The following is a 12,631-nucleotide window of genomic DNA, read 5'->3' on the forward strand; positions in this document are numbered from 1 at the left end:
AAAGGAAGGCCTGTGCTCTAGGTAGATAGTTTCACAGAGTAGAGAGAGGGGTGGGGACTCGAACACACAGTTTCCCATCCACCAGCACCCTGGAGCGTGGGTAGAGAGCTTTACGGGGTCTTCCTGAATGTCCCTGTGGATCAGAAAGCTGACAGATTACCTTTCCTTTCCCACATTCATGCGTGCCCAGAGTGGAGGAACTCGGACTCTTTTGTGAACCCCTAGGCAAACTCTGTAATTTATCATCCCTAGTGTAGGTAAAGGGAGGATAAACAGCACTGCTTCATGATGCAGCTGTAAGAACTGTAAGCAGTGTCCTGCAAGCTCCAACAGTGCTTAATACACAGCAGGGGCTGTGCATGGGGTTGGCTGGCTTGGTGATGTCCTGCCATCTCTTCCTCCTATGGGCCCTTCCTGTCCTTCACCAGTACTGCTGCTGTAGCTGGCTCAGGCTGCCACACCTTGCTTCTCAACAGATATCTCATTATTTTTCTTTAGTTCTAAATCCTTGTCAGTTTCCCCCAGTCCATCATGCACACTAAAAGTACTTCAGACATCTACTTGTAGTCCGGTCCCCATCTTATCCAAGGGCTCTCTGAAGCTCACTGTATGAAGTCTTAACTCCTTGGCTTCTATTCTAATTCTTTTCTGCTCCCAGACCCTCTGTAAGTCCCCTCCTCTGATTGTCCCAGTACTCCTTTGCATTGGTAGCTGTATTCACTGTTCTCTCCATGTAGAATTTACATTGGCCCCAACATCTCCTTCCAGCTCCCATTTGTTCTTCAAAGCCAAGTATCTTGGGGACTTTACTGACCATGCCACCATCCTACCATTATCTTCTTTTTTGGCCCCAGTGACTGTCAGTGGGGATATAGTGGTCAGTTTCCATGTTTACTGCTCCTTCTATTGGTACCCCACACTTTAGCCTCCCTGCTCTCAGATCAGCTCTGTTTTTTGCTCTGTGCCTTATGCTCCATAGAAAAGATCTGTTGCACACATGAACGAGACATTCACTGAAGGAATGACAGCCTGGTCCTGCTCAATATCCCCATGACTTATCCTCAGTCACACCACACCCCTCACCCCCAGTCTTTACAATGATGTGCATGGCTATATTTTGGCTTCAAAAGTAAAGGGGATAAAAACAATCCCACCAGTGTGGAAACCAAACACTCAACCTGCCCAATCCATCCCCACTCCCTGGATATCTTTCCAGAAAGGAACAGGGAGAGAAGACGGAGAGCTCATTACCTTTGTACTTGGTCACCACAGCTGCGTTGACACTGAGGGGCTCCTGAAAGCTGACTGTGAGAGACGTGCTGCTGGTTACCATGAGACAGGCATTGGCTGGCACCTCTGGGGCTCCTGGCACAGAAGGGGAAATCATTGGCGACGTGTTAGCTTCTCAAACCCTTTTCAAACATATTTCTGCCTCCTTAAAGAATAGTGGAAGCTCAATCACTCCCCACTTTATTCCCTTGAGACAGGATCTCTCATTGAACCTGGAGCTAGACCCAAAGTCTAAAAGGCAATCGATTTCCTGTCCTCCACTCTGCCACTGTTAAATCTGTGGGTGGTGTGGCCATGCCTGGATTCTTATTTGAGTGCTGGGGACACAAATCCGGGCCCTTATGGACCCATCTCCTCAGTTCCTGCACTTGGTGCTTAACTCTCTCCCAGAGAGGCTTTTAAAGGATGGGACTGAGTTTTCTCTTTCAATTTGGAAGTTAAACTCCAGATTGTTTTAGTTGCTTAAATAAAATCTTTTAGAATGAGAGCTTAGTGCTTTGTTGTACATTTTAGTTTTAGGGAAATCTTCTGGGGTAAGATAAAAATACTATAGAATCTAAGTTTAATGTGTCTGAAACACCTGAACAGTATATATTCTTTCATCCGGGGCTTCAGTCAGCAACATTCTGCACGGCCAGTAAGTATTATCCTGGACTGCCTTACCCCAGCAAAAAAAGCTGGCATACAGAATGGAAATGAGGATAAAAGCAGAATTCATGGGCCAGTTGACTATCTCTCTCTGTTGTGTTCTTTGGTTTATCGTTCTCCATTTAAAAAAAAATACAGTAGAGAATGGAAAACACCTTAAACTTGAGCTTGAAGCAGAAGCCGGACAAATAGGCAAATAAATATTTTTCCAACTCCACATCCCAAAATATAGCCACTTAGGCCATCAGACCATTGGGTCATTAGGCATTAGGGCGTAGCTGTGGGAAAGTGCTGGATGAGTGGGGATGTGGTGGAGGGAGGCCAGAAGCACCCAGAGCTCAAGGCTGTGGCCAGAGAACCAATCAGGAGTCAGCAAATCAAGCAAGACAAAAGACCCATTTACAGCCTCCCGGAGCTCTGGCCCCAAACAGGCTGACAACAGTCATCTACCGCTGGAGAGCTGAAAAATGCAATCAGTAAAAGACCTGGCTGTCTCAGACCAAAGCTCGGCCTCCTAATTCGCCCCCAGCCTCTCGCACATACTCACGGGCATGTTCGAAGCCAGTTTTCATGCGACTGTAGAGCCGGTACCTCCACTCCCAGGCCTTCAGCTGCTTCTCCTTCTCTGTGTTGTCCAGAGTGAAGCCTTCATTCTCCACATGGGCAGACAACTCACTCACCCTGTCTTGGGCCTCCTGGACTAGTGTGTTGAGATGCATTGCTCGGCTCTCCAGGCTGACAACTGGGAGGAAAAGAGACAGGATGATAGACAGCTCTCCTTGGGAAGTGCAGTGGCTTAGGCTTGGTATCTCCTGGTTTGAAAAAAAAAAAAACAACTCTTGAGACCCTGGGATCTGTGTTTCTTATTAATGATCTTACTTTGATAAGGCCTAATATGACATTCACTATCTAGTGGCAAATTCATCAAGTTAAGACAGTCCCTTCGCTCCTTGGCCATCTTGACACATGCTTCCCAGTGACATACTTGGTCATGATTGTATCGATGACATTTGGAGGGACAAACATCTGGGACAGGGCCAAGAAGGCTGTGGGGCAAATTCTCGGGTCAGATTACATTCTCCCAGAATTGATTTTCTAAAGAAACTTTTGGTGGAAGCCAGCTCAAATTTTCTGCCCTTATCACATTCTTCTTTCCTCTCCTCCTCCTCCTCCTATTTCCTTTGACTTGTTTTTGTTTGTTTGTTTTTATTGGATTTTTTATTTATTTACATTTAAAATGTTATCCCCTTTCCTGGTTTCTCCTCTGGAAATACCCTATGCCATCCTCCCTTCTCCTGCTTCTATGAGGGTCTCTCCCTCCCACCTCCTGCCTCCCCATTCTGGCATTTCCCTACACTGGGGCATCAAGCCTTCCCAAGACCAAGGGCCTTTCCTCCCATTGATGTCTGACAAGGCTGTCCTCTCCTACATAATGCGGCTGGAGCCCTGGGTCCCTCCATGTGTACTCTTTGGTTGGTGGTTTAGTCCCTGGGAACTCTGGGGGGGGTCTGGTTGGTTGAAATTGTTGTTCTTCCTATGGGTTGCAAACCCCTTCACATTCTTCTTAGCATAGAGAAAACTTTGCATGTATGCCTTAGGATCCTATTAGTATTAACCAGTTTGTACACCGCTAATGAAATGTCTCAAACTGGTGCCACATCTGAGCTAGCGGGTTCTGATGGCCGAACCCTACATTGATCTTTGATTGTGGTCTGGTTACAGGAATGCACCTTGTCCAGAAATATCCATGTCCCGAGGGCAAGGCTTACTAGAGGTTTGTATTTGGATCTCACTGATGCATCCCAAGCTTCACTTGGCTTACATCATAGTGTTTACTCAGTCTGCCCTGTGTGGTCAAATGTATACCAGTGGTAGAAGTTGCCCATTCTTGTGCATGCCTTTGAGGCTGCTTCCTGTGGTCTGCATGGGACTGTCTGCTTAGGTGGTCACCTGTCACTTCTGAGGAGCCTCTCCCAACCAGTGGCAAGACAGGAGACAGTTTCATTCTGGAATGGTGGTGGAGGACCACAGGTACAGAGACGCAAGTCAGAGGCAAGGTCTGCAGATGTGTTACTGGAATGTGTCTGACGCTCCCCGTAAGAATGTGTCTGACACTCCCTGTGACCAAAACAATATTTTTTTTTCTGATGAGTGGGAAGCAAAACCCACCCATTTCATTCTTTATAATTAATGGGGGAAATATTACGAAGATAACTCAAGTGAAAGTGTGTTAGGCGTATTTTGAAATGGAAATTAGGTGGTTGTATATTCAGATACTCTGTGTTCATAAGCATGTCTGCGTTAATTACAGGAAATGAATACTAATTTATTATTGCCCCTGAGAACCATCAGTCTAAATTTATTTACAGATGAGGTCAATGAAAAATTAGCTGAATCTTTTTTTTTCCCCCTTTCCTTTTTCTTTTCTTCTTTCTTCTTAGAATGGCTGCTCAGAACAGCCGGGACTGTGTTCAGCTGCAGGCTTGGCATGGTTAATGAATGTTGTCGTAGCAGTCAATCATGTACTCGAAATACTGTCACGCTCCCTTTTTTAAAGCCTCAGTCATGAGCCATGACAGAAAAATAAACAAATAAATATAAAGCCAAAAATCTCTTTGACCGAGCAGCTACGCTGTGTAGAATCCCCTCGGGAAGGCTAAAGGAGGCCAGAATAAATGATAATGTAAGTGCTGGATGTAGTGAGACTGTGATGTTGTAGGAATATGGAGGTACTGGGGGGGGAAAATGCACACACACACACACACACACACACACACACACACACACGAGCACACACTCCAGTGGAAAAATTGGCAATATTAGTAGCCTCAAGGTGCAATTTCCTGGAGTAGTTTGGACTGACAGGCCAGTGCTAAATGCTGTTAATTTAACTAACTTCAGATTAATGGTAGAGCCTGCTATGACTGAAGCCCTCAAACACAGTCTCATTATAGGCTTGCTGGGAAGGCCCTAAATATAGGCATTGACAGTTTAAAACAAATTCGTATACATTTGTGTATTTTTAGACATGGTTAGGCGTCAGAGTTTGTGTCAGAGTTTTCAAGTTGATTAATTGACCCAGTAACTGGGCCCTCTCTCTCACCGGCCCCCTCCTCCTTCCACTCCAAATTACAGAGAAAATGGGGGAATTGTCCTTGTTAAGTTATTCAGTGGGTCTTTTATTGTAAGCCCGATGTTTGAATTGCATGCATGCGTCAACACTCGGGTGATAGGCACATGATTTATAAAAATAAATTTTTCTAATACTATGAAATCCCCCCTATTAATTTTTATATCCACAACCGTTATTACGGGTGGGAATCCCCGGTGGCATTTCAGATGGACAGCTTCTCTTGAGGTCTGTGCGTGGCTTTCCCTCCCCCGACCCGGGACATTTTTCCTGCATTCCCCCTCGTAACACTTTTTAGTCCTGCACCCTCTGCTCCTCCTAGGTTTTGGTCCTCTTCCTCACACGAAGCAGTTTTGCCCTTTCAGAGTCTACCAAGAGGGCGCTTTAAGAATTCACAGCCAGGTGCACAGTCCAAGAGGGGCTACAGCCCAGTGCTCTGCAAAGTGGGACGGTTCTGTGGCGAGATCCGGTAGGGTAGGAATCGGAGGGCATCTCCGGAACCACAGTATTCCCGTGTCTTGCGTTTTTCTAGAACACTGGTTTCAACATGCAGAATTGAGTGGAAGCAAATTGTTTAGATGAGAGTTGTGGGGGAAACCCCTTCAAACTGGAGATTTGTTTTATTTGAAAAAAGAGAAAGTATTTCGTAATTCCCCCTCCCCCAGGCTCAATCCCAGGTGTCCCCGAGACTGCGCTCACTGGCCTCCGTTGTTACAGGTAATTGAGTGGACAAATCTCAAAGGCACGAGGCTGAGCCTCTGTTCTCTAACCATCCCACCAGGCAAATCTTTATGTTTTTTTTCCTATGGATTTTTTAATAGCTTAATAAAACACTCTTTTGAAAGTTTCTTTTCTTTCTTTTTTTTTTCTTTTTGCTACCAAACCAGCTGACTTATAAAGCAGTCATGTTTCTGCCTATTATTAATGACCCACTTAACTGCCAACAGCAGCATCTGTTCAGATGAGATAATCAAGCTAACTGGGTTAATTTACTTTAGGCAAAAGCGAGTGAATATGATAATTATATTGGGCTGGGTAATTTTTATCATGAGCGGAAGCGTGATAAGGGTAGGTTTTGACACCCTAGTTCTGGGAACCTTTTTGTTGTTGTTGTTGTTGTTATTTATTTATTTATTTATTTATTTATTTATTTTTAATATGATTTGACTCGAGAATGAGAACCTTTTCACTCTCCCTATTTTAAAGACGAAGAAGCCGAAATCCAGGGAAGCACGATTCGCAGTCTTTTTAACCGCCGCCGAGAACTCTTACTAAATCAAAATGAATATGAACCAACGTATTACTGATATATTACAGTTTCCCAGTCACCGTTCAGCTTGGAGTTGGCGCATTCAATTTGGCTGGCTGGTTGGCTGTGGGTGGCGTGGGGGTGTCTGTCTTCTGGCCCATTCTTCCTCCCCATCTACTTTTCTCTATCTTGGGTCTCTCTACTCCTTCTTCGCTTCTCTCCACAGTCTGTTTTCTTCTCTAGCCTGGCTCGCTACTGATCTCTGCAAGCTTTAGCCTTTTCTACCTCCTGGCAGTCGATCCCTTCTCCAACCCAGCGACTGTCCCTCCGAGCGGCCGGCCGTAGCCAGCACAATAGAGGGTCTGTGGGTGTGTGGCAAGCCGTCCGGCTGGGCTAAGATCACTTCACGGCTCCTGAAACAGGCTCCCCGCTATTGTGGTGTTTAATTATCAACAGTATTTCTACCACGCAGCGCTTCAGAATTTGTTATAAGACCTGCCCAGCTAATTAACTATGAGATGGGGGTGGTGGTGGTGGTGGGGAGGTGGGGCAGGGGCTTGGTGTTCAAAGAATACAATTAGGGTTACTGTTTAAATCCTGAGATAAATAGTCATGGGGGGGCTGAGTGGACTTCAAGTGCTGGGATCTAGCTTAGGAATTGCAGATCCTTAGTGATTTCATCATTTTGCTCTTAACTCACAATTTGGGAATTGAGTCGTGGCAGACAGACAATTGCATAAAGTTTGAAACTATGAGTGAGGGCAACATGCAAGTCGATGTGAATATTTTTACGTTTTGTCTTATTGTGCGTCTGTGTGTGGGTGTGTGACTGGAGGTGCAGGATGCCTTGGAGTTGGAGTTACAGGGCTCCATGAGCCACGTGATCTCAGTCCTGGGAACTCAGCTTAGGTCTCCTGCGGGAGCAGTACTCACCCGCAACCACCAGGCTGGCTCGCCAGTTCCTGATTTTAATTTTTTCATAGAGGATTTGACGGAATAATTTATTTGATTTTCTTGAAAAAAAAAAAAAGAATACAGTCCTTTTTAATGGTAATACTTTGCAACTGAACATGCCTTTTTATAGTTGAGTATTTTCTTCTTTCTCGTTCTGCACTGCAGACCAGGCTGTCTCTCCTGTCTCTGCCTCCCAAGTGCTGGGATTCAAGTCTCGCCCCACCACCACCGCCCAGAATTTTCCTCTTTCTTATTGATGATATAAACAAGACCTAAGACAATCGCTTCATCTCGACGATAGAAGAATCACTGTGCTCAGTTTAGATAGGTCTTTTTACAGTTCCGCCAGCCCTGCCCACCCTCCCCGCCCCTCCCCGCCCCACCCCCTCTTTGTCTTGCAAGTTCACTTCCTGCTAAGGTAGCTTCCTCCATCCCCAAGCAGCTCTGAATCTGAACAAGTATCCTTCTCTTCAGCAGGAATACGATTTTTAAAGTGTTGTTTCTGAGAATGGAGATAATCCTTGAAGGGAAGCAGTGACTCTAGAGATCATGTGATATCCTTAATAGATGTTTGGTCCCAGGGAGATCCATCTGTCCTTCGCGCAGGATGATTTTCTTCTGGTTCCATCTGTTTGCTGGCAAATTTCATGATGTCATTTTTGGAAAAAGGAAACAGTCTAGTAATACTCCATTGTGTAAACGTACAGCATTTTCTTTATCCATTCTTTGGTGGAGGAACGTCTAGACATGCTGTGCATTTTTAAACAAAACACGACGAATAGCCACACGAGTTCCAGCCCTGGTCTCACTACTGTTCCGTATTCCTCAGCCCACTGCCTCTTTTTATGGTCCCACATCTTCTAATTGCATTCGCAGACTTCAGTCACCTTGAATATCCACAGGTCACCTTCTTGGCCAACACGGTGGCCATGGCCTGAATAAGTTGATCCCTTCTGCCTGTGTTCTGTCTGTTTGTTTACTGCTATGGAGGATGACCAGTGACCAGACGCTGGGCAAGAAAAGGTTCACACGTGTCTTGGCTTTCCGGATTCTTTTCTGTTGGATGAAAGTATGTAAAACAAATTGTCTTTCTGAAACATTTTTGTGTGTTCTCTCTGTGTATATGCCTGGAAGTGTTTTATAAAGTTAAAATGTATTTTACTCTTTAAGAGAGAGAGAGAGAGAGAGAGAGAGAGAGAGAGAGAGAGAGAGAGAGAGAGAGAGAGAGAGAGAGAGAGACCTATAGTTCTAGTTACTCACTCCACCATGTTGAACACAAGGTTCTTATTTGTAAAACTGGCTTGACAATGATACCCACCTCACAAACCATGCTAAGTTAACGATAATCTCCACACAGGTTTTTTTTATTATTGTTGCTTCTATTCGGTTTTTAGAGACACACATTAAATAAACCCAAATGCTTGTTCTTATGAAATAGCTTGGTATTTTTCCATCAAAAAAATAATAATCTCTTGTTCCAGGTCTTTAAAAAAAGTCTTTTCCAGAGACTTTTTAGAAACATAACACACACATAAAGGTTGACAAAGTGAACGCTATCTGTTATTTCTAAGAAGAAAACGAGGTCACTTCAATATAAACCTTGAGCTGAGAGCCAATATCCTCTGGACAACCTAGAAGGGCAGTTAATAAGATTTATCTTTGCTGATCGTAAGTGACAACCTTCGAACAATTCGGCAGCTAACTTGGCTTAAGGTAGTAATGCCAAAAGAAGTAAGGCAAGGCATCTTAGTGATTTAAAGGTTTGAACCCTTATAGTAGAGAGGTTCAACAATCAGGTCGGATCTGCTTGTCCTGTGGAAATCCAAAACTTAGAGCCCATTTTGGCTTCTCTTTGGTCTCCAGCTATAAAAGGGTCCAACTGCAAAGGTTGTGGAGATTTAGTGATTGTTTCCTTTGAACTGCCAGGGGATTTTCTTCTCCTAGGGCCTGTCACACCTGGGAAAGGGGTCTGGAGTATCCCTCTCTGCTGTAGTCCAGAACGTGGCTCTGCAAAGTCTCTGTTACAGAAGGCAGGACTGGTGAATCCTGTGTTAATGGGCCCTCCCACCCAGGGCTCCCTAAATTCAAAGGGGGAAAACAAACACTCCACAAGTTTTCTTGCCAGGTTACTTAAGAAATCCAGCTCATGTTTGAGTCTGATGACCCTGGCTACCCTGAGGATCCTTTCCACACTGTCCACAGCATATAGTCTAAAGTTACATCAGTAGAATTTCCCTATACTAACCTTAAAAACAGGTGAAATTAGGTTAAAAAATGTATTGTACCCAACTCAACAGGCCCAAAATGTTACTAAAACTAGACATTTCTTAGTCCTCTGTTTTTGTACAAGTCTTTGAAAGCCAGTGCACATCTCATATTTCTAATGCTTTTCAATTTAGCCTACTTATATTTTTTAAAAATAAATTTCATTTTAGAGTGAATTGACAATTTCTAAGTGTATGAATTAACAGGGCATGAAGTGATTCTATGGTTTATTAATGCAATGTGAAACTGGGCTAATGAGGGCATATACACATCACTTGAGAGCTTTACTTTTGCTGATGATGACATTTAAAATGTACTTTCTTAGTAATATTAAAGTGTACAGTATGTTTGACTGTATAGGAAACAGACTGAAAACACAGTCCTCTGTTTAAATGAGATTTTGTATCTTCCAGCTATCAGCTCTCCTTGTCCCCACCTCCAGTCCCCGAGATCCCTATTCTCTTCTCTGTTGCTGTGAATTGGAGTGTTTCGGGTTCCCTGTACAAGTCAAGACATATGAAGGACATATGACACTTGCCTTTTCAAACCTAAGGTATTTTACTTGGCATGAGTCTTTCCAATTGCATCCACGGGATCACAAAACAGGATTCCCTCTCTCATCAAGGTGAAGCAGTACTTCATTGTGTGCTCACACCCCATTCCCCTCATCAGTCTAGCTGCTGATGGATTTCCAACACGTAGCTACCATGGGCGTGGCCGTGGTGGATAAGGGAGTGCGGATGCCTGTTTGAAAGACAGTCCAAATCTTTTGGGTAAATACCCAGAAGTGAGATTGTTGGATCATACAATAATACTATTCTTAGCGCTTTCTTAAAAAAAAAAAAGAAAAAGAAAAAGAAAAATGCCAAGTAAGAAATCCTGGATGTCACATATGCTACCCATGTGCCCTGCCCGTGGGCCACATCCTTAGACCTATTTTTAGTTGTCAGAGGAAATGCCATATATTTTCCAAATTGTTTATACCAATTTCCATTCCCCACCGAGAGCCTGAGACATCCCCTTTCCACGTCTTCACCAACACTTACTTTTTGTTGTTGTTGTCTTTTTAAAAGAGCAGTTCTGACAAGTCTAAAATTATATCTTGCTGTGGTTTTTCCTTGAATTCCTCCAAGGCTAGTGTTATTGAGTACTTCTTCACATTCTTGTTGGCCAACATACGTCTTCTTTTGAGTGCGTCTGCTCAGGAGTCTTGCCCATTTCTTAACTGAGTTTTTAATTTGAATTCCTTCCACATTTGGGGCATTGACCCTCCCCTTAGATGCGTGCTTACAGATACCTCTGTCCCTGCTTGTTTCTTCTCTGAGTTGGCGTTATTGTCCAATGGATTTTTAGTTCAATGTTATTTCCCCCCCACCCCCACCCCCACGTTATCAATTTTTGTCTCTTGTTACTCATGCTTTTGGGGTGGAATCCAAAACATTATTGTTTAGACCTAGATCATGGAGTTCCTCCTCCCCCTTTGTCTTCATCTGTGAGTTTATAGTTTAGTCTCCTATTTAGGAACATAATACATTATGAACTGATCTGACTATGGTGTTAAGGTAGGGGTCTGATTCCATTCTCATGCTTGGGGTAACCAACACCACACCAGTGCTGGAGAGCCCACATTTCCTCCCTTGTTGATACATTCTTGGCTCCTTAGTTAACGGTGGGCTACAAAGTGTGGGCTTATTTTGGAGTTCTCCATTCTGTTCCACTGGCCAATGGATGTGGCTAACATCTATGTTGTGCATGGAGTTTTGCAACAGCGTTCTACAAACTTTGAAAAGTGTGGTGTTGGGGATGCCAGTACATATAATCCACAGGGCTGGTACTGTTTATCTTGCCCCAGAAACTGTGTAGCAGATGGTAAACATTTTAATTCTTTGCCAGAAGCTCCTGGATTTTTTTTTGAGAATGATACTGAGTGACATTTGGGGTGGGGGTAGTTAGAGGGTGTTTACAGCGTGCCAGGACATGAACAAAGTACTTGAAAGGTACCATTCTGTTACATTCATAACTGTCCTAGATAAAGAGTATAGCAGCCAGCCTTCCAGTAAGATCCACTGACCTCTGACTTTTCCAGGCATTCAACGTCATTGTGGTGGGGTTGGTCACGATAGTGTTAGTCACATTAGATAGCATTGGTCACATCTAAGATTAGGTAGCAAAGGACACTTTTTTCTGCCTTGGTTGATCTTTCTCACCTTCTCAGAAAGGCTTATCAGTTAGGGAAGCCAACTGCCAAGTCATTGGTTTGCTACACTGAGAGGTCCATGTAGCCAGGGATGCAGAGTTCTTGCCGGCTGTGGCTCTGAGTGAGTGATGGGGTAGATCCTGGAACTCAAGTCAACAGCAAGGCGATAGCCATTTTTATGGATGCCCTGGGCATCCACCCTGGTCCCACATTTCTAATCCACAGAAACTGTGATAAATGTCATCATTTGCCAAGGTTTGGGGATGATTGAATACCTAGTAGTAGAGATAATAGCTAATGTAAGATTATAGCCATCTAACAGATAAAGAAGCTGAGGCCTGGAAAGGCTAAAGATTTTTCTTACAAGGTATCAAGATGTGGAACTTGAAACCAGAACTCCTTGAGTCCAGAAACTTGATTTTTTTAGCCTGTGCTAAGGCTTAGATCTAAAAGCGTCATCTCCAGTGGTTATCTTACACGGTGTTGTGGTGAGTGTGCACTGAATGGGGAGAAGCAGGCATAGCTTCTGAACCAGTAACAGTGGGAATGTTGGGCATTAGGGATAAGAAGCTCGACCATAGATAGGAGCACAAGAAGGCATTGACAAAAGCAGTCAAAGGTGTCATTCCACTCTCTCTGTAATATTTCAGGTTGTGACGAGGAGAGCTTACTCTGTGTGGGCTACATTAAAAAAAAATTCAAGGCAAAAGCTGACACCCAAGGGAAGGAAATCCCGCCATTTGCAATAATGTGGAAGAGCCCAGAGAAACCAGACACGACCAGGCAAACCACAGGATTCTAGGTGTGTGTGTGTGATGTGAACCTTACCATGTCCGGTTCACGCAATTACAGAGCAGAAGGTTGTTTGCTAGGTGCTGGAGACAGGAATGGTGAGACG

At 44.1% G+C, this 12,631-nt stretch overlaps 1 protein-coding gene across 9 annotated transcripts in view; it reads right to left on the minus strand.

Annotated features, from left to right (window-relative positions):
* The window catches only part of Ankfn1 (ankyrin-repeat and fibronectin type III domain containing 1), a 348,355-nt gene that overhangs the window by 122,413 nt on the left and 213,311 nt on the right, over positions 1 to 12,631 (minus strand). For all 9 annotated transcript variants that reach the window (XM_087569238.1, XM_087569239.1, NM_001447300.1 and 6 more), the window contains 2 exon segments: positions 2,486 to 2,680; positions 1,252 to 1,365 (listed from right to left, as the gene is read on the minus strand). In XM_087569238.1, the coding sequence (XP_087425364.1) occupies positions 1,252 to 1,365; positions 2,486 to 2,680 (309 nt within the window).

Source organism: Rattus norvegicus, chromosome 10, assembly GCF_021556685.1.
Source record: "Rattus norvegicus strain SHRSP/BbbUtx chromosome 10, alternate assembly SHRSP_T2T, whole genome shotgun sequence".
NCBI classification, from domain to species: Eukaryota; Metazoa; Chordata; class Mammalia; order Rodentia; family Muridae; genus Rattus; species Rattus norvegicus.